The sequence below is a fragment of the Sceloporus undulatus genome, chromosome 2 (assembly GCF_019175285.1).
Source record: "Sceloporus undulatus isolate JIND9_A2432 ecotype Alabama chromosome 2, SceUnd_v1.1, whole genome shotgun sequence".
Classification (NCBI taxonomy): domain Eukaryota; kingdom Metazoa; phylum Chordata; class Lepidosauria; order Squamata; family Phrynosomatidae; genus Sceloporus; species Sceloporus undulatus.
In genome coordinates this window covers 298,436,565-298,459,269 of record NC_056523.1, presented here as the reverse complement: position 1 = coordinate 298,459,269, position 22,705 = coordinate 298,436,565, and the positions used below count along the sequence as shown (strand labels likewise).

At 39.8% G+C, this 22,705-nt stretch overlaps 1 protein-coding gene across 3 annotated transcripts in view; it reads right to left on the bottom strand.

Annotated features, from left to right (window-relative positions):
- PDE4D (phosphodiesterase 4D) overlaps window positions 1–19,286 on the bottom strand; it is a 574,941-nt gene extending 555,655 nt beyond the window's left edge. For 2 of the 3 annotated variants that reach the window (XM_042454656.1, XM_042454657.1), the window contains exon 1: window positions 18,617–19,286. In XM_042454656.1, the coding sequence (XP_042310590.1) occupies window positions 18,617–18,888 (272 nt within the window). In that variant the 5' untranslated portion in view covers window positions 18,889–19,286. The remainder of the gene's footprint in view (window positions 1–18,616) is intronic. The other variant, XM_042454650.1, reaches the window with a different exon arrangement.
- Between the last annotated feature and the right edge of the window lie 3,419 nt (window positions 19,287–22,705).

The window sequence follows — 22,705 nt, the reverse complement described above, 5'->3', positions numbered from 1 at the left end:
CTGGCTAGATGGGCCCTATGGGGCGCCGTCATGACGTGCAAGGGGCGGTGCTTTCAGACACCCCTCACCCCTTGCACATGACGAGGGCATCAAAATGGCAGCACCCTGTACATATGGTTGCCGCCATTTTGACGTGACAGACGCCTAGCATCCGCACATCTCAGCACCCTTGTGACGCTGCAAGTGCACTATTGGCGCCTTGCGGCGTCACAACCACGCTGCAGAAAGAACCCACTTTTTGCGGGTTCTTTTTGCTGCGCGAGGGAGCAGCACGGTTTGTCCACTGCAGCTCCCTCATGCAGCAGACCAGGGCGGCGGGAGACCACCCTTTTCGGGTGGTCTGTATCCCACCATTGTTGAGCACCCTTTGGGTTCGGCCAGCCAGCCAATTACAAATCCATGTAACAGTTACTTTGTTTAGCCCAAATTTTTAAAGCTTGTTTTTCAAGAATGTCATGGGGAATCCTGTCAAAGGCCTTACTGAAATCAAAATATACTATATCCACAGCATACCCTCCATCTACCAAGCTGGTAATTTTATCAAAAATAGAGATTAGATTTGTCTGGCTGACTTGTTTCTCTGAAACCTATGTTGACTTTTTCCTAACTATGGGTACAGATTGACAATGCCTTTTGGTTGTTATAATGAACACACTGACTCAACAGTGTTGTAACTGCAGCATGCTTCCCTCCTTTTTATAGCTTCTTGAAATCAAGTCTAGAAACTAGGGCGGGGTACAGACCGCCCAGAAGAGGTGCCTCTTCAGCGCCTCTCTCTGCTGCACAGCTGCGCTGCAGCATACAAATTGCGCGACACAGCCATGCAGCAGAAAAGGAGCTGGAAAAAGCAGCTCCTTTTTGCTGCACCTCAAAGCACCAAAGACGGCGCATATACATTGCAGCTTCACAGCTTCGCAGCTCCGTATGCAAGGTGCGCAGCTGCGACGTAACGGTTACGTGTGCCATGTGTAAGGCACTGCGTAATGGCAGTGCGTGCACAACATGCTAGGGTTGTGGGGCGTGTGCACGCACTGCCCGAGGCAACCCTAGCACGTCATGGACACGCCACAAAGGGCTCATTTGGAGAGGGCCTAGATTTACTTAAAGACATTAGAGTGTCAATACATCTGATAGTCTTGATGAGGAATCTCATCAAGGACAAGAGGCTACTGTCAGAACAGAACATGAAGAAACAGGATGGTTCCCAGTTGGCAAAGGTTCCATCTTAACACCCTACTTGTTCAAGTTATATACAGAACATATTGTAAGAAAAGCAGGTTTGGACACAGAAGAAGGAGGGATGAAAATAGGAGGAAGGCATATCAACAATCTGATATACGCAGATGACACCATAACGCTCAGGGAAAACATCAAAGACCTGGAACAGCTACTAATAAAGATCAAGGAAGAAAATGCAAAGGCAGGCCTATGGTTGAACATAAAGAAAACAAAAATAATGACCACAGAGAATCTGCACAAATCTGAATTAGACAATGAAGAAATAGAAATAGTAAAAGAATTCTCATACCTGGGATGAAATATTGAAAGAAATGGAGAGTGCAGATTAAGAATGGGAAGGACAGCTATGAAAGAACTAGAAAAGATCCTAAAATGCAAGGATATACAACTGAGCACAAAGTTAGAATTGTACAAGCCATTGTTTTCCCAATAATAATAATAATAATAATAATAATTGTCATGTATAAATAATAATAATAAAATAAAACTTTAATTTATATCCCGCTTTTTGTTACCACAATCAAAGTGGCGTACAACCTTTAAAAATACATTTTTATAGATCTGAGAGCTGGACATTTAAGAAGGAGGATAGGAGGAAAATCAACTCATTTGAAATGTGCTGGAAAAGAAAGCTAAGGATTCCATGGACAGCCAAAAAGACAAACAAATGGATTCTGGAGCAAATCAAGAAGCCAAGATGACAAAACTCAGATTGTTGTACTTTGGACACATCATGAGAAGGCATGAATCATTGGAATGCTAGGACAGGTAGAGAGAAGCAAAGAGAAGCAGAAAGAGAGGAAGGCCGCATGCAAGATGGATGGACTCTATTAAAGTGGAGCAGTGGAGGACAGAGGGTCTTGGAGATGTCTCATCAGCAGGGTCGCCATGGGTTGAGATCGACTCAAGGGCAGTTAACAACAACAAAAATTCAAGGAGAGGAGGATAAATTCAAGGAAATGGATTTGACAAAATAGCCTGAAATCCCTAAAAACATATGCCAATTAAAATGTGTTAGTCTTTAAGGTGCTACAAGACTCTGTAGGTTTTTTTTTAAAAAAAAACTGTTAAAAAGCTTTAACAGCAAACTTTTTTGGTATGAGTTATATTTTTTTAAGTAAGTAAAAGTAAAGAATGTCCACAGGGCATATTGCATAATAAGCAAAAGCCTGTAGGCTGTAGCTTACTTGATCAATGCCATTAAGCTAGCTAAGTATTAAATGTCACACCCTACTAGCAGTTTTTTCATTAGAAGTACTTATTACCTTGAGTAAAGCAAGAACATTTACAAGGGGTGGGAATGTGGGCTGATACTAGAAACTGAAATAACACATTGAGCTGAATGCCCCTTGCCTGAGCAATCAGCATCAAACCTATTTTGTGTAACCTAAAATAAAAAACCTAGGCACTAAACTGTCCCTATGTGTATGCATACATGTATACAGTAACACCACTGTGAGTATGTAGGTGGCAGCACTTATCTGAACTCCATGGTCTTCCGCACTTGGTTCCCAAAATGGGCATTTTAATTTAGACATACCTTCTATATACAGTATCTTGATCAGGTATCCTGTGGCCAGAAATTCAAAAGCTGTTCTTCATTGATCATATTTGCCATGTACAATTGCAGACAAATTATCTGCCATCGGAAATACTTATCAGTGTTGCTTTGTTTGGTGCTGTATGACGCTTCGCTGAGCCTGAACTTCCACAAAGAAACCTTGCTTTGGCTGCAATCCTATGCATGTCTATTCTAACATAAGGACAGATCAGAAAGTTACTTTTTAAAAGTAATTATAAAGCCAAGATTTACAGGACTAATTAGTTCCGATTGTAGCTATACTCCCCCACCCACATTCTTCAAAAGTAACTACAATAGTTAACTTTGGCTTCATCCACACTGCAGAAATAATCTAGTTCGATACCAATTTAACTGCCCTGGCTCAGTGCTATGGAATTCTAGGAATTGCAGTTTTGTGACACATTTAGCCTTCTTGTAGCAGAGAGCTCTGATGCCACAACAAACTACAATTCCCAAATTCCATAGCATTCAGCCATGGCAGTTAAAGTAGTGTGGAACTGGATTATGCAGATGTAGCCTCTAAGCTAGTCTTTAAAAACACACTTTTACATTTTTTTAATGTTCTCAGTATCTATCTATCTATCTTTTTAAAAGAGTGTGCAGATCTGAAAATGGGAAGAAGCAGCTCAAAGTGACATTACATGTAGCAAATGAATTAGTACTAGCTGCCAGTTTCGACAAGCCCTGAAATCCTGCTTATGGTTTACAGTGGAAGAGCAATGACTGGGAGGTGTTTGGATCTGCTTGTCTGCTAGCTACCAGGGTTGAAGAAATTGCAAAATTTGCTCTCTGGCTATTCTCACTGGTTTAGCTGATCTTCAGTTATGGGGCCCTGCAGGGCAGTACAATTGGTTTATGACCAGAGCACAGAGGGGAAACACTGCACTCCCCAACAGACTTGAAATGTACAAACCCAACCCTCATGTATATCTATCACAGTGACAAATATTTTGCTAGTGGTATTTTGTTATATATTAGCATAGTTAATCCATGATGGAAGTGTATAGTTTCAGGATACTGTAAAATCAAATTACATTTGGCTCTCCATATCCATGGATTTGTTATGCATGGGTTAAACTATCCATGGTTTGAAAATATTTTTTAAAAATCCTAAAGCAAACCTTGATTTTGGCATTTTATATAAGGGACACAATTTTACTATGCTACTGTATTTAATGGGACTTGAGCATCCATGGGTTTTGGTATCCATGGGGGTCCTGGAACCAAACCCCAGAGGATACCAAGGACCCACTATGTAGTCTTGCTAATTTATTGCTTCTGCTCCAAACCAAAAACTCCTTTTCAACTGTGTGTTTGTTGAATAGAACAAGTAAACAAGTGTGCAGAATCTTAAAACGGATTTGCACTGGTACACCAATGCAAATATATATATTCCAAACTACATGGAAAATTAAGCTCAATATGAAACATGGAAGTCATGCCTAACAGTGTGAAGATCAGAAGGACATGTCCTCACTTATGAAAAAGAGAATCACATATAGGGAGGTGGTAATCAGGGCCTTCAATTGAACTAGAGAAATATATAGGGATATTTCATTCCTCTGACAGAATTCAGAATCTGCTCTAGCACACCCCGGTTGCCTTGGTATTGAATGGTATTTTCCCAGACTGCATTTTGGTACAGGGAATTCATTCTCATTGCTAGGATTGTTTTTGGAGTAGAATAATGTCGTGAAATACGGAACCATAATTTTTAGACATGCACCATAGTGCCAAAGTGGCGCATGTGTAAAATGTTCAATTATGATATAATAATGATACACAAATGGGATCAGTTTTTGTATATGGAATACAATTGCATTTCTCTTTTGTTTTTATTTCATTGTGATAGCGCAATTGCACGACTGTGTGAAAATATTGATCACTATAGTGCTATATTTCTGTTATCTTCAAATAGCAAAATTGTTGTGGCATTGGCCCTAGTGTGATAATCTCCTAAATGTCAAATAGTGGTGGTGATGCTATATATGCTCAGCAAGTAAGTTCATACAGTGGAGGCATTGCTCATGCTCAACACAGGGACGTAGCCAGGATTTTGGGAGGGGGGGTCCAGACTAAGTGCCACCATTATAATGGGGCTTGGGCGTGGCATCGCAGCAGCGCACGCCATTAATTACATCTAACAGAAGGGGGATCAGGACCTCACAGATCCTCCCCCTTCGCTACAACCCAGCTCAACATATGGGGGAGACTTTTTCCTTTCAACTCAGCTTGGTAGGATGAGGACTGGGAGAATATGTCCTTCTTAGTTACATAACTACTTTATTTACAATGCTAAGTAGCAACCCATCCCAATCATGATTTAGTAGGCAGCAGCCACTGTGAGTAATAGAGGTCTGTTCTCCTATCAATTAGCATGCAGAAGACTGAGTTTCCATCCCCAGTGGGAAATGGCTGCTGCTCAGTAAGTCAGAAGTGGGGGACTTTTACAATCCCTAGATATTGCGTACACTATTGAATGTATAGGAATTGTGAATACAAATCAGTTATGAATGTGTAAATCTAGGTTGTTCTTGCTATTGTGTGCCTTCAGGTCAATCCCACTTTATGGTGATCCTGTGGCAAACCTATCATGGGGTTTCTTGGCTGGATGGAAGATGCCATGTTCTTTTCATGTGTACATCATAGAATCACAGAGTTGGAAGGGATCCCATGGGCTATCAGGTCCAAACCCTGATCAATGCAGGATCTCGAGCTAGAGCATTCCCAGCTGATAGCTGTCCAGTCTCCTTTTGAAAACTTCCAGAGAAAGCGACACCACAGCCTCTCTAAGCAAATGGTTCCATTGCCGAACTGCTCTCATTGTCAAGATGTTCCTTTTAATGTTCAATCAAAATCTATCCTCCTGTAATTTAAAATCATTAGACCTAGTTCTACCCTCCAAGGCAGTACAGAACAAACCTGTGAGCTCCTCTTTGTGGTAGCCCTTGAGGTATTTAAAGAGTGTGATCATGTCATCCTCAGTGTTTCTCTTCACTTTGCTGAACATGACTGATTCGAACCCTGGTCTCTACGGTTGTAGTCCGGTGTACAAACCACTACACCATGCATGGTTTCAACTCTAGGTTATGCATTCATAATTACAATCAGGAATTCCTGCTCTAAATGCTTAAGTCTAACTGCTTGTTTTCAAAAGAGGCATATACACTTCCAAATAAATAAATAAATAAATGTAACCATGTGGTTATGCCATATTTAGAAATGGTGACAACTGCCAATTCCAAAGAGCAAACACCATTCCTGTGCTATGTCATCTCATGCTAGTAGCTCAATGTTACAGGTTTAGGTATTACACTGAAGTAACAACTGTTCTCCTAATTTTCTAGCAGCTTGCTTATTCAGAATCTCAAACACATTATTACTTAAATCTAGGATCAATTTCAGTAACAACCAAAGAATGGTATACTTTTAAGGGTATTTGTAAATTAGATAATAGATAATCTCAATCAATCAATTTTATTAATGCTTAATAATATAATAATAATAATTTGTTTTATTTATATACCGCTATTCCAAAGATCATAGCGGTGAACAGCAAGTAAGCTAATTAGCAAGTAAGCTAATTTGCCCCCAACAGTCTGGGTACTCATTTTAGCTCCCTCCTTGGAAGGATGCAAGCCTGAGTCAAGGTTGGGCCCTTTTGCTGGTCTTGAACTCGCAACCTTGTGGTTTTGAGTGAATGGCTGCAGTACAGGCATTTAACCACTGCGCCACCAGGGCTCCTATTGCCTATTGCATAATTAATATGTAAAACTGGTGACAAAAAATTGATATTATAAAATGCTCCATCAAATAACTAACATCCAAATTTTATACATTAAACATAATAAAATTCCAGACAATTAACTAAAACAACATTAAAAACAACTTCAAAAATTAGATAAGATCATCCCCATGGCGATCAACTGCAATGTCCACTATAACTCTTGCCCGAATTTTGATTGCTGCTAAGGCAAACAATGAAACCTTATAAGTTACCTTACTTAGAATCTATATCAGACAAGAGATAAAAAAATCTTTTCAGAGGTAGTACTGGGCTGTAAATTGGACAAAATAGATCCCATAAATTTAGTTCTTGGCTCAATATACAGTGAGCGAAAAATCAGATAATGAGGCAAATCCTCAATTTCTGGTGCTCCACAGATACATAAATGGCAATTCTTAGCTGTGTGTAAATCTCTGCCATCCATCATTTATGTATGTATACCCCGCCCTTCAGCCATAATGGCTCTCAGAGTGGCTTACAATTATTATTTTTAATCAGACAGTTCCCTGCCCTCAGGCTTACAATATAAAAGACATGAAACAAAAGGAGAAGGGAATGGTGGAGGGAAGGGGGTGAGGTTCCTTCCTTCAGGCTAGCCCTGATGGAGCTAGACCTGCCTGGCGAACTCCCTCTCAGGCCGGTGGATGGCAGTTACGGAGGGTGGAGTCTCCTTCCTTCAGGCTAGTCCTGATGGAGCTGGACCTGCCTGGCGAACTCCCTCTCAGGCCGGCAGATGGCAGTTATGGGGGGGGGGGTCTCCTTCCTTCAGGCTATCCCTGATGGAGCTGGACCTGCCTGGCGAACTCCCTCTCAGGCCGGCTGATGGCAGTTATGGGGGGGGGGGCGGAATCTAATCATGGCTGAGGGCATTATTTGAAAATGGAGACATAAGCTTTGGGAATGTAAGCTTCCTTAGGTAAGAAGCCATCTGATGGTCCAGTTTATATAATGTAAACCATTTGGAAAATTTCAAATTGTTAATAGCCTGTCTATCCAGATACACACCCTAGTTAAAAATGTATTCATGAAGCTTCTCTCTTGAATTCCAGATAGAAGGGTTTTCATTTAGAGCAGGATATGATTCAAGCAACCTATGGTATCTTAATCTCCAACCTTTGCAGCTTGGTAAATGTTGGAAACATAACTTAGGAAAAACCTTAACCGGAGAATCTTTTACAGATCACCAGTAATTAAATTAAATTAAATGAATACGAGCGCTGATGGAAGGGAAGCCAACCTCTGCCCGAACCAAAACTGCAGGTGTGCCAGGTGGAAGTATAAGCAATTTCTTGAAAAATAATAGTTAATCTTTATTTATCACAGTCAAAGAGCAGTCAGCAAAACAACAAGAACTATTAATAAGACAAAATCTAAGTTTAGATGGTGATGATTGTTCTTGTTGTGTGCTTTCAAGTCATTTCTAGCTTACAGCAACCCTAACATGAATCTATAATGGGATTTTCTTGGCAAGATTTGTTTAGAGTGGGTTTGCCCTTGCTTTCCTCTGAGTCCAAGATAATATGAATTTCCCAAGGTCTCCCAGTGGTTTTCCATGGGGCAGGGGAGATTTGATTCCTGGTCTACATGGTTATAGTCCAATGCCTAAATCACTGCACCACACTGACTCTCAAAGCTACAGATTCAAATTCTACAGAGGCAAATTACAGATGCAGAGATAAAGCAACAGAGACAACAAAATGAGTCTAATTTTCCCCAACTGAGCCCTTGTCCTACTTGCAACAAAAAATAATTTTGAGGCCAAATCAGTAACAGAGAGAATAATGTCAGATAAACAGTAAAATACAAACAATTTACTTCTTTCTCTGCCAGGAAATTTAGAAAGGAGGAGGTAATTAATTCCTGCCTAGAATAAAAATAAAAATTGCAATAAAGCAGAATATGCTTTCGCACTGCATCTCGTTTTCTGTAGTCTGACATTCAAGAAGTTTTTGCAAGGCATTAAATCTTACAACACATTTTTGTAGGCTATCACTGTAGTCACGATGTGTCAAATTGAAGTTATCAGGCATCATCTATCAAACCTAGAGGGATTCCCAACAATGGGAAACTTCATATGACAGTAAGCTTCCCATACATTAGTTCACATGTGAATTGGTCATTTAGGCATATAAAGTTCCTAATGTTTTAAAGATGTGGCATCAAATAAAAACATAAAGCAAAAGGGAGTGGAGTATAAGCATAATTTTAAAACATAACAAAAGGAGCAAGTAAGCAATTTGTTGTTAATAATAATAATAATAATAATAATAATGTTTATTTATATACCGCTTTTCCAAATTAGATCAAAGCGGTGTACCACAAGAAGTACAATACAAAGTCAAAATAAAACATAACAGGCCTCTCTCCCCCTCAAGATGGTGGTCGGAAGGAGGGCTCTTAGTCTTTCAGGCCAGGCCTCTCTCCCTCTCAAGATGGTGGCTGAAGGGAGGGCTTTTTCTTCTTTCAGGCAGGCAGTTGGAGCTTGCCTGCCTCTCTCTCCCCAAGTCATTTTCAACTTATGGTGATCCTAAGGTGAACCTACCACAGGTTTTTTTGGGGACTGAGAGGGTGTGACTTGACCAGGTCATCCAGTGGGTTTCCATGGCTGAGAACAGCTCTGAAGCTTGATCTCCAGAGTCCTAGTCCTACATTCACTACACCACACTGGCTCAGAGTAAGCAACACTTACCAGTATTATTAAATACTGAATAACATAAATGTTTTTAGAGAATAGTGTGGCATAGTGGTTTGAATGTTGGAACAGGGTTTGAACAACTGCTGAGCAACGGAAACTCACTGGGTGACCCTGGAGAAATCACATACTCTCAGCCTGAGAGGAAGGCAATAGCAAACTTTATCTGAATAAATCTTAATATGAAAACCCTGGGCTGGCCCTGAAAATTTGTATTCCCAAATGTTTTATAACATATGAAAATACTGTATTGGAATAGAGCACCATAGGAAGTTTATTCAAGTCCTGCTCCAGGCTTATCTTAGTTCAACAGAGGAAGGAGATCATTGCACAAAGCTCTGGCTTGAAACAAAAGAATTGCAAGAATTCACCTCAGAAGGAATTGTTATGACAAAGAGGGATCAATAGAGGAAATATCGTAATAACCATATAAAATTTAATGGTCCTGTCGTTTTGAGTACTGTTTACCATTTTGGCAACACTCTCTCAAAAAAAGAATATTGTGCACTTGGAAAAGATTTTGTTAACACTGCCACGACTAAGTGGCTAATTAGGGACTTTTTTCTACCTGACAGTAATGGTCAACAGTATAAATGAACTAAAAACAGATCCAGAGAAATTCAGGAGAAATTTCCAACTGATGACCATTTGCTAGGAACTGCAAGGTGTTCATAAATTTTAAACTGTGATAGGCTTGAAATGAATTGACAGAGACTGGTATATATACCAATCAATACCTCTTTTTTAATAAGATTCCTCACAAGTTTTCTTTCTGGCCACAGCAGTGAAACAATTTTCAGGTAAGGATGTCTGATCTGGTATGTCCGCATTTCTGGTATAAAGTGAGCAAGACAACTATCTCCAACTGTTATGATACAGAACCTAATTTACTGTAACACTCAAATTCTAAACTTACACTCCTGCCCACAGATTCTAAACGTACACATCCTGTATTGCAGCTGTAGAAGAAGAAAAGGCCAGAAAAGCTAATGTTTGGTGGACTCACTCTGCATCCAGATTTCAATGTATGACAGAACTTAGAAAAAATAGTTCTTTAGACTGTGACCCCCAGAAGCCCTCAGTGAGCATGGCTGTTTGGATTATTTTGTACCTCCCCCTCAAAAAAAAAAAACCCTCAAACATTTATAAGTTTTCCAGTGTGAGAAAATGAAGCTTGCCAGCCCATGATAAAGCTGAGTCCTGTGTGAGGTAGTACAAGACAGATTCTCCACAGGGGAACTGATACTGTAGATTGCTTTTTCCAATGCTACATGTATAACCAGATGGCTCTGAGTGTCATGCAGAGGGGCAGAAGCTAGCCCAAAGGTGAGGGGAGGATGTATGTGATCTTTTGTGCATCTTCCTAGAGCATCTTCACCATTATATAATGAAAATTTGAGAATTATGCCCCCAGAAGCCTCCAGGATGCATTTTCTTGGCTAAAAAAAAAAAAAAGGCTGTATAACTTGCATCTTGTTTTAACATCCCACAACACTTTTAAGAAAAAATCAGAAGTGAGAGATTTGGGAAGGACATTCTGGAAAATGAAATGCGTGCATCTCCTAGACCCTTTGTGGATGACAACGTTTGTAAATTGTGAACTCTTTGAGTGTAGCTCCTTATGAAGCCCAAAGGAACAACATTGATGCAGAAGAAGAGGGTGTATCAATAGACTTGGGGAAACTCTAAGGTCTGCAGAAGAATGATAACTTGGAGGGAAGGGCTTAACACCAGCTTAGTGATAATGGAGCATACTTACAGCAAAGTTGTTTGCTTCCATAGGGCCTTCACCAGCACTGTGGTTTGAGGCAAACAGCCTCCAAGTAATCAGTGTTAAAATGGCACAATGTGAAATGAATAATTCTCATGGATAGCCTGTGAATCATAAGCAGCACCTGTAGAATAACAGTCTAGATATTACGGCACTCCCTGCCTAGTATTCACTATTGGAAGTGCCATGAAATTTTTCTTCCTCTCTTTTAACATGAAGCCACTGGAAGATTTTTGTTTGATTAAGCTACTTCATTTGAAGATTTTTCCATTACAAAACAGCAACACATAAACCTCATTAACCAACCATTTCAATCACTTTCTGTAATTTTCATTTACATATTTGTTTTACAAAATTACCAGAAGTCAATGAAAACATAACACATAGACCAGGATGCTATATATGTTTAGGACAGTATACTTTTATACTGATGTATTTAATGCTCGAACCTGCCATTGTGTATCTGGCTGTGCAGCAAGTGACACTGATTTGAACTCACCTGTTGCATAATGGTCACTTAGTTCCCCACCCACCACATCAAAAAAATGAAAATGAAAGAAAAGTGATGTATATGCTAACATAATGAATGGCTGTACAAAGGACCATAACACTGAAGCCTCCAAGAAAGTACAACTGCTTACAAAATGATTATTGTGCTAATGCAGTGTCTCAACAGGATCACAACAACAATATATTGCAATTTTAAATCAACTTCACACTTGTAGCATCAATATTGCAATATAAACTAAGTATCAAAACTAACAGGTCCCTTACATGTCCCCTTTTAGACTCAGAGCATAGTGGTGCCAAACAGCTCTAATATGAATTGATCGTTTCAGTTATAACCAATTCTCACACATTGCCAAAGCTGGATGGTGTGTACTGGGGACATTTCTATTATGAAAACAGTTTAAATTTAGCTGTTGTTATTTTTTATTTTTTAAAAACAATGTTCACAGAGTAGTCGGAGCAGTCACTTTTTCTATGTAATTTAGCAAAACAAGCAGTTTCAAAAGGATAGCAACCATGATAGATGTATTTATTCTAAATGCTTATTTTTTCACCTATCTGCCAGAGAAGGAAAGTGGATAAGCATTACTGAAACAATGGCTTTCAAAACACATGCATACAACAGTCTTAAAAATCACATTAAAAAATTTATACAGCAGCAGCAACAATAATATATAAGAAAAGCAGTCAACCATAAGGACAAAATAAAAAATAACCAAGAGTTCTTTAAAATGTTAACCAAATACCTTTGTAAAAACTTAAAGCAGTCCATAAATGGAGCCTGGCCAATCTCTCTTAGCAGAGCATTCTACTCAATATACCTAAGGATTCCTTACTATTAAATTACCTGGGAACCAAACATGTAAAAATGGTCCACTGTTACCACATCACTTCCAACATTTAATAGGGTATTTCTTATTGATAAGAAATACCCTATTAAATGTTTTGAAGTGATGTGGTAACAGTGGACCATACAGAGAAGTTTATTTGTTTGTTCATTTTATGCCTAGATTTTCTTTCCTCAAAAGGACCCAAGGCCTTTACCAAATTTGATCATCCCACTCCCCTTTCCATGTCTGGTATCCTTCCTGTCAACAGTCCCAGCTTCTGCCAACCTAGCAGTTTGATAGCATGCAAATGCACGTAGATAAATAGGTACCACTTCAGTGGGAAGGTAACAGCATTCTGTGCAGTCATGCTGGCCACATAACCATTGGTGTTGTCTTTGGACAACACCGACTCTTTGACATAGTAATGGAGATGGCGCCACCCCCCACAGTCAGTTACGACTAGACATTCATGTCAAGGAGAAACCATTACCTTTACCTTTTTAATACTGTTACTACTATACAGATGATTTTCCTATTATGGGTAGTTTATGAAGGAAGAAGGGATGCATTCCAAACTTTTCCCCATCTCTTCTGAATCCCTGTTTATTTTACATGCTTCACCCATTTTGTTAATTCCCTTAGGGTGAAACCAACCACATTTTCACAGACATGAAACAGCTCCTTTCAAATAGCTATGTCTGCTTTCCATTAAAGTTTAATAGTCAACAGTCCAACACTCAAGCCATTATGTCATACTGGCTCTCTGATTTTCACTTGAGAATGCTGCAAATTCTGTAAATGTTCAGGCTTCCAATATCAGCCTTCCCCAATCTGTTGTCCCTCAGATATGTTAGACCACAGCCTTCCTTGCCCCCATCCAGCATGGTCAATTATAGGGGCTACAAGTTTAAAATACCTGGGATGCACCAGGATTATGGAAGACATCTTCACTCTTTGAACAAACTTTGTCAAATTATGAATAGGCCAATGTTTTGGCAGCCCCATTTGATGGTTGATATTGCAAAGTACCTATCTGAGTGTGTGTGTTATGGACCTTCAATTCATTTCCAACTGAACCTAAGGCTGGTGATGTTAACTGGGATCTGGATCAAAGCGCAGAGATGACTAACTGCATATACAATATACACCTGCCTTTTCCATCTAGTCTTACTATAACCATGCAATGAATATTAGTCCCACACTGTTAGTCAAAAGATTCAGAATGCTTCCAGAAAACTGAGCAATGTTCTTATGCACAGAGGTATCTGAGTGGGTCCAGATGTTATCTTCTATTTGTAACCCTCTACTTCTTCTATCTGTTTATAGTTACAAAATATCCATTAACAAGAAAAGGATAGAAAACTTTCATAATGCTACAGTATTTGCTTCAAAGTGCTAGGATCTGCCTACAAGTACCTTCTGCCCATAACTTCCACCAAGAATCCTATGCATTCCTTTCTTGGTTCTTGAATATTGCAGGAAACATGTTAGATAGATTTATTTGTATTTATTAAAACAGTTCAACCCCATGTCCTAACACACTTTATTGACTTCACTGGTGGGATATAGAGGAGGGCTCCCCCAGTCCTTCTGAGTTCGTACATATGGGGAAAGATGCTCCCTCAAGTATCGAGGCCCCAATCTATCTAGAGCTTTAAATGTCATCACAAGCACCTTGAATTCAGACTCGAAGTGTACTGGCAGCCAGCACAATTATTTTAAAAATGGAATTCCAGTCAGCAGTTAAGCTACTGCATTTTGCACTAGCTGCAGCTTCCAAATCTTCCTCAAGGACAGCACCAGAGAGAGCATATTATATTATTCAAATCAAGAGGTTTGATTTGAATAATATAATATGCTCTCTCTGGCTGGGTTATCTCTGTCCAGAAAAGGTCATAGCAGTTTAAACTGTTGCCAAGCGCTGCGAGTCTACATGGTTCTCCAGTGGCAGATCTAAGAGGACTCCCAAGCTTTGCCACATTTAAGGAGAGTGCCATTTATCCAGGACAGGCTCTTTACAAAATTCCCACAACCAAGAACCACCAATCCACAGAGCTGTCTTATTTGGATTCAGCATCAGTTTATTAGCTCTCATCTAACTCACTACAGGACCAGTACCTGCACAGTTTACCTGACTCTAATAATAAGAAATAAGGCTGTGTTTTATCAGTATTCTCCAGTGTATGCTCCAACTCAGCCTTATTTTTTTATCATTAGAGTCAGCTAGACTAATGACATCACTCAGTGACTAGATACAGATGCTGAAGAGAACAGGGGATAGAATAGGCCCAGAGCACCTTAATAAACTGGGGCTGAACAGGAATCCCCCAATGCTGCTGTCTTGAACTGGCTTTTAGGAGCAGAACCACTGTATAACAGTGCCTCCTACTCCTATCATTCAGAACAGGTCCAGTATGATACCATGGTCAATGCAATCAAAACCTGCTGTCCAGGAAAATCAATAAGGATTGCACTCCCCTGTCTTTCCTCTGCCATCAATCAGAGCACTAAGGCTGTTTCAGTGCCATCGATGCCACCACCACCATCATCATCACCACCATTAATAATAATAATAATAATAATAATTTCTTATCCACCTCTTCCCATGAGAAAGCCAGGAGACAACAATTAACAAGCAACATCATTTAAACCACAGCAGTTTAAAACACACATCAGTTTGAAAAGACAAATAATATATACACATATTAAAACATCCCACACTTTAAATCCATCATTTAAAATTTAAAGTTTAAAAATAATCCAGATAAGCCTGCCAGAAGAGATTGGTCTTTAATGCTCTTTTAAATTCAGACAGTGTATTCAGCTGTCAAATCTCATCTGGTAGGTCATTCCACACTCTGGGGGCAGTTGAAGAAAAAGCCCTCTGACTGACAGTTTCCCATCTAGTCTTGTCTGACTGGAGTAAATGTCCACCAGAGGACCTGAGTGTATGAGGCAGATTATATGGGAGGAGGCAATCCTGTAGGTAACCTGGACCAAACCACATAGGGTTTTAAAGTTATTAACTAACACTCTGTACTTTACCAGGAAACTAAGGGCTGGTTCAAACTGGCAAAATACGCCAGCTTCCCAAGACCGATGCCACCCTGAAGCCAGTGTCATGCCCTACTGCCCACACAGGGGGCAGCTTTTCAGAGCTCCAGAGGTGTGGCATTTAGATGTTACATGTCACAGGAGTTCTGAAAAGCCACGGAGGAAAGGATGGCTTTTTTCTGATCCAAATTTGCCACTTTTTCTAGCCCAGAAAAACACCAGATCGGGACCACGACATGTGGTTGCCATGGCCCCAATCCAACGATCAAAGGGGCGGCAACAAGCTGCCCCTTTGGGGCCATCTGTACTGGCCCTAAGTGACAGCTTGTTCTAATATAATGTCTTAATCCTGTCCAAACTGTTATTACTAAGCCATCAGTGTAAGGTGTTCAGAAGAAAATGTTGGCTTCTGTTCTGGGCTTATTTCATATCAGTCCTCAGATTTCCATGAATGGGAAATTCAGACTTGAATGGTTATTGTTTATGGCATCACCACTTCCCTGCATTATATTTGCATCACTTTCTGAAGTTTGGTTTTAGAACATCCATGTTCATTACATTTGTGTCCCTTCTTTGGAGGCTGACTAATTTCTGTTATGGAGCAGCACTGAGCAAGATGCATTTTCTTTAGCAATGAGGATTCAACTGAGAGTGAATGCATCATTTATTTTAATGATGTTTCCAACAAAAGAAAAACACAGAATAAAACAAATGATGAAAGATCTTGTCATCAATAAAAAACAATCTAATCAATAGCAGAAACTGCCAACTAGGGTTCCAGTGCCCATTAGATGGAGTCACACAATGCCCATTTAGTGAGCAAAGGCCTTTCAGAAGAAGAAGCTTTTTGATCTCAGCTGTTGTGTTACAGAGGTAAAAAAATTGTTTAGGGGGGACCACATTTGTATTACATCATGCCTGAGATACTCTATGGTTATAACAGGATGGGGGAAACCACACAACCACAACTTTTGTGGTATGGGTGAACTGCATTGCCCATGTCCCCTGCTGCCACCATTATTCAGGACCAATGGCAGGAGGGTGTCACAGCATCTATAGCATACAGACCTGTAAGACCAAAATAAATAAATAAATAAATAAATAAATAAACAAACAAACATTTCCCATCCATCATTAAAGGCACCATCATTACAGCACTATTTATTTTGGTGGCTAATTTAGTGGGAAGAAGCTGTGGGCATTGCAAATGGGGTGTTTGAGAGCCACAATCAGCTCAGAGGCTTTGTGTTGCCTTCGTACCAAAAGGCATTCATCCCAGAGACTGGGGACCAGGTCTAATATTCTCCTACCCAGAAAGAACCCTTTGAAAAATGTAATTTGTAATTTTAAGGGATCTTGTAGCACCTTTAAGACTAACTGAAAGAAACAAATGGGTAGCATGAGCTTTCTTAGACTTGAGCCTACCTACATCCTCAGATGCATGGGGTGGAGCATCCAAAAACATAGGCCTATAGGGCTATTTCCTTATAAAATGTTAAAATATGAATATACATGAATGTGAGAATGAAAATATACACTCTAAACAAACAAAATATTTTTATTCATATACTAAATCAAGCAGGGAGGCACAATGTCTGCATGTAGATGCAAAGAGCATCAGAAGGGTAAAAACTTTCAGAACCAATGTCTGCTTAGTCCTTTCTCTAATACAGTATGAATCTTACATGCTTGCTCTCTAGGTTACACATAATTTCCTACCGACTGACTGAAATTTAATTTATTGACAGGATGCAGTTCATATGTTTCATTTAAGTACCTGTTTACTCTGAGCTTTTGCAATTATTCTCCTGTCTCCATCCATATTAAATTTCCTTTCTGGACATGCAGTCTCAGTTATCAAACAGTGTGTACATACTGTACGCAGCTACATGTGCCCCTCTAAATCAATTTTTGTAGCCCTCAACCCTTCCAGATTCCTCAGCTCACCCATTTCTGCCTCCTTGCCCATGAACTGCTTCTCCTGGAAACAGAAATTCAGTATTTAAATGGGTTGCAAGTTTTCCCTGCACTGCTAAACAACAAGAAAAATACATATTCTCAAAACCGGTGTGTGTGTGTGTGTATTAACTCCTGGTCACTTCCTATTTTTGTTTTTGGCATTTGGGACAATCTGTGTGGTCCCTTGAAAGTTCTATGACTTGGTGGTTCCTCACCTCTGCTGCCAGTTAAAATCATCACCTTAATTCAACTAAAGAATGGAATCAACATTAATACGAAATATTCTACTATATAGCAAATTCATATTCCTTATATTTTAGTATGACAGTCCCCCGCCTATCAACTGAAAGAAGATGTTTATACAGAATCTAGTCAACAAAAAGCAGAACAAAAGCTGTCAAAAACATTACTGCAAAAGTCGGTGGACTATTCTCACAAGTACATTAAACAATAGATTTGATTGGAAAATACAGAACTGTAACAACCTGGGAGGCTATTTGGACTGCACAGCAATAGAGAAGATGCAACATGGTTATAAGGCTCATTTGATTGTACTAACAACCATACATGTACTCATAGGCAAACACAACAAAATTCTGTAACTACAATGGAAGTCATAAGTTTCTCCACTGACAAAATAGGTAATTCTTATATCCCTTTGCCCATACCAATTACATCAATACAAAGAGCTAAATATTCCGTGTTAGCTTCCCATTCTTTCTTCAAACTACTTTTGATGTAGAAGCAAATCTAATAATATACTCCATCAGATGTTCCAAATCTGGGACGCTATTCTTTATATATAACCAATATAATATGGATTGATGATGTGATCTCCATTTTGTTCCAAGGCTGATAATAATCAGGTAAATATTTTATTTCAGTTATAATCACTTAAATTGAATCTAGCCAAAAAGACTAGGGGAGGAATGAAAAAATCAATGTGATTTTGGCAGCCCTGCCTACTTTCACTTTTTAAAATCTGGAATCACATTCATTTTCATCAATTTCATATCAAAAATGGCTTTAATTAAGTAGAACTAGATTTTGATATCTAATAGCTGTTGCTTCTTACAAAGCTGCATAGCCTTGCCTTTAACTCCTGCAATTTGCACTGCAGTTCTTAGGAATTCTCCATGCAAAATTCAAACTGCACTCCAAAACTGGAGGCAGTTGACAATTCATTCCTTACCAGGTATGTGCCACAGTAAACCGCCGCTGTTTTGGTATGTTGCTATTCAAAAGCATCCTGCGCAAAAGTCTTGGAGAATTTCTAGGAGAAATGACTGGTGATAACTTAGGAGAAATAGATGAAGATTTTCTCGACGCCTTGGATTTTTCGTGCTGCAACAGGTTTTCCCTCAAGGTTTTCACAAGATCCTCATTGAGCCATGGGTTCTGACAATGTGAATTATCCACTTCAGGTACAGCCAAAGTGTCTGGGCTTGCTGTTTGTTGAGCCATGTTTCCAAAGCAACTTATATATCAGCCAGGTCTCTAGAATGCAGCCCGATATTTGTTTTGGCTGCTTTTGAGGGGGGTGAATGGAGGGGAGGGAATGAATTTCCTTCCTTTTTCAGTTCAGAGGAACTGTGTGCCGAGCTTCGTCTCTGATTCAGCCTAGTCAGCTTGCAGCATGATGTTGTTGCTTGCCCTCAGAGCACAGTCTGTGTAGATAAGGTACCGCAAGAGAGGGAGGGAGGGGAAGAAAAGCAAGCTAACTCCTCCACTGAACCTATGAGACATTGCCACTCCTCTGAAAGCCCACTCTGCTGAGCACCATTCACACTGCTGGCTATACTAAGGGCTAAGGGAAAGAGCTAGCTGTCACAACTCCTGTGACAAAGCAACAAGCCTGCCTGTCAAACTTCTGGAACTAATGCACTGCAGCTGCTAGAGTGACTCCCGATTATGTACACAAAAGTGGCAGGAAGAGGAGGGATTAAACATTGGCGGCTTCGTTTTTGTTTGACTACCCTTTTCCAATCTGTTTATTTCTCATTCTGCAAGAAAGGGTTGCAGATGTCGGATATACAGTACTCTTCTCTTTTCATTACTCCCTCCCTCCCCACAACCACAAACTACAAGCCCTACTATATATGAATTGGCCAAGCAGTTCTTAACAGAAAGGGCTCTGTATTTTATTTTTATTTTTTACACAACTTGCCACACATTTATTATGCTAACTGAAAAAAAGTCTTTTTTGTTCTTTTGAAACTCCTTTTATTTTTCATACATGTTACAAAACCATAACATTAACCTCAAGTTCATCAAGAGGTTGCATTTTAGATTTGTGTCACACTAATGTTATAAGTAATATTCAAAGTTCAATACAATGTCTTCTTACTGGTACTTGTTTTCATTGTTGAAAGGACCTTTTTCCTTTTGGTTTCTTCCAGAAGTCCATTTCAAGTTGTGCTCTATATTCTTTCTGAGATTAAAATAGCTCTCCATAAGGACACATGTGAGGAGTTACTACACCTTTATTTTCATTGATGATGATGATGATGATGATGATGATGATGATGATAATAATAATAATAATAATAAAAAATTTATATTTCCTCGTTGAATATGCTGAAGCCATGTTTCCCAAAATCTGTCCATGTTTTGCTCTAACTTCACAAGTCATTTTCTCCATCAAAATAACATGCCATCATCCTGCAATATTAGCATTTGTCAGTTCTTTCCATTTAGAAGCTATTTCTGCCCTTGCTCCATATAATAGTAATACAATGAGCAGTTTGTGTTGCAGCTTGATATTATCTCCTGCAAATATAGATAACAACAACAGTTTGCCACAGAATGTAATTAACTGATTAGTTCTTTGTGAGATTAGTTGAAGTACTTCCTTCGAAAATGTTTGAACTGCTCACACTCTAACCACAAATGAATGTAAGTTCCTCAGAGGTAGTTTTGCCATACAGAAATCAAAGGAACAATCCCAAGAAGTGGAGTGGGTTTTGGGTGTAAGAATGTCATGAAGAACACTGTGGTGGGGGTCAGGAGGAAAGGAGACAGAACATAAACAGTTTCAGTTTTTCCACAGAGGGCAGTGGAGAACTGAAGAAATCTGCAGGAAAAAAACAACTAAAATGATGAGGGACTTGAAGCCATATTCCAAGAAGGAAAGGCTAAGAGAGTGTTTCTCAAACTGTGGGCTGGATATTACAAATGGCCATCAGTCCACTTTCAGGGAAGTGATGAAAGAAACTTTCAGTTTGGTGGAAGTATCAAATACAAGTTACATGTGAAATGAGAAAAGGGATAAGTAAAACATATACGAAGGCGGGTTACAAACAGCCCTCAAGGGGCCGTTTTCCCGCCGCCGCCATTCGCTGCGTAGGGAAGCCCCAGCGGCCAGACCGTGAGGCTTCCCCACGCAGCAAAAAAGGAGCGCCAAAATGGCGCTCCTTTTCGAAATGCGGAAGTGGCGCCGCGAGGGGCGGAGCACACCCTCGCGCCGTCACTTCCGCCGCGACATGTCTGGACGCACAGCGTCCAAGATGTCAAAATGGCAGCGCCCATGTGGATGGGTGCCGCCATTTATGACGCGCTCCACGCGTGTTGAGGCCGAGGCAGGTTAGGAAGGGGTGACTCTTCCTAACCCTAACACGCCCCTTCCTAACCCTAACACGCACAGAGTGCGTCGTTAGTGGCGGTTTGTAACCTGCCAGAGTCTCCCTTATTCACCAGAAGTGTTTTGGATTTTGGAATTTTTTGGAAGTTTGGAATATTTGCATAAACATGAACTATCTCGGAAATGGGACCCAAGTCTTAACATGAAATTCATTTTTGTTTCATATATCTTATGCACATAGCCTGAAGGTAATTTTATACACAATATTTTTAATCATTTTGTGCAATGATCAGAAAACAATGGTGTTGCTATCTCAGACACCCATGTGGACAATTTTTGATTTTGCAATATTTCTGATTTTGAAATTCCAGATAAGGAAGATTTAACTTGTACTAAGATTCATATGAGGAGAGGAAAAAAAATCTCTGCTTGCAGGCTCTGAATCTCAAATTCTGTCTATATTGGGGAAGTTGAGTCACAATACCTCCAATGCCAGTGCATATATTTATTTAGAAGAAAGCTGAACTGTGGTACTTCCTGTCATAAGGAAACAATGGTGACAAAGAATCTAGTATTTTCCACAAAAGGATTAGATCAATAGAATATGACAGTAATCCCTAGAAGATTATGATAAACTCTACATCCACCCACTACCACTTTGTGGTTGGTGTGTCTCAGTAATCTTCAGCCTTTTCAAATGGAACCTGGGAATGAACAGTTTGAGAATGCTTGGACTAAAACATTAGTCAATTTTTATTTTAAAAAGAAAAGAAGCAAAGGAAATATAAGATTGTTATAGGTCAGGCTTATTTTGGTTGCCAACTCTAAGTCCTGGAAATATACTTGTGGAGTACAGAGTATAACCTACAGACTATAACATGGAGAGTATAAGATATGATGCAGAAAGCTATGTATATTAGAATGTGTGAATGCATTTGTTATTGGGAACAAAGAGGCTAATGCAGGGGTAGGTAATTAAATAATATAGGACAACATTTTCAAATGTAGGACACATTTTTTAAAAAATGGAGGACATGCAAAAAAATTGATGATTTTTTAAAAAAGTTAATATAAATGCATGTTTCTTAGGCATGATCAAAAAGGGAGGAAATTTGGGCATTTTTCCCAAGAAAAAGGGAAAAAATGTACTTCCCTTTCGGGCCACCCCCCCCCCCTCCATTCCAAACAGCACATTTCAGCATTGAACATGGCTTTACTTAACATGGCAATCTCTTGCATATTTCAGAGGCTTATTGCATAACCAAACTCTTTGGGTTTCACACTGAACATAGGTTCACATGGCTATGCATATTTAACATGTCAAGGTGGCCTCAAAAGAAGTGATTTCAAATGTACTTCTCAGAAGTGTGTACATGGTCAAGGGACTGTGGTTTTTCTTCACTGTGCATGAGTTTGTAAAAATCACAGCAACTTATATTGGCCATGCCTCTGAAGCTGGCTCATATCAATATCACCATCACTATCCTCCTCCTCTTCCTGCTCCTCCTCTTCTTCCTCCTCCTCCTCCTGCTCCTTCCTCCCTCCTCCTCCTCCTCCTCCTCCTCCCCGCGCGCCTGCACAAGAGGCCCAAGGCCCCGTGCGCATGTGCGAGAGGCCTTTGGCCCCCCCTTGCCTGCCGCCAAAGGCCCTGCGCACTTCCGCGAGAGGCCAAAGGCCCTGCGGGGCCTTTGGCGGCAGCAA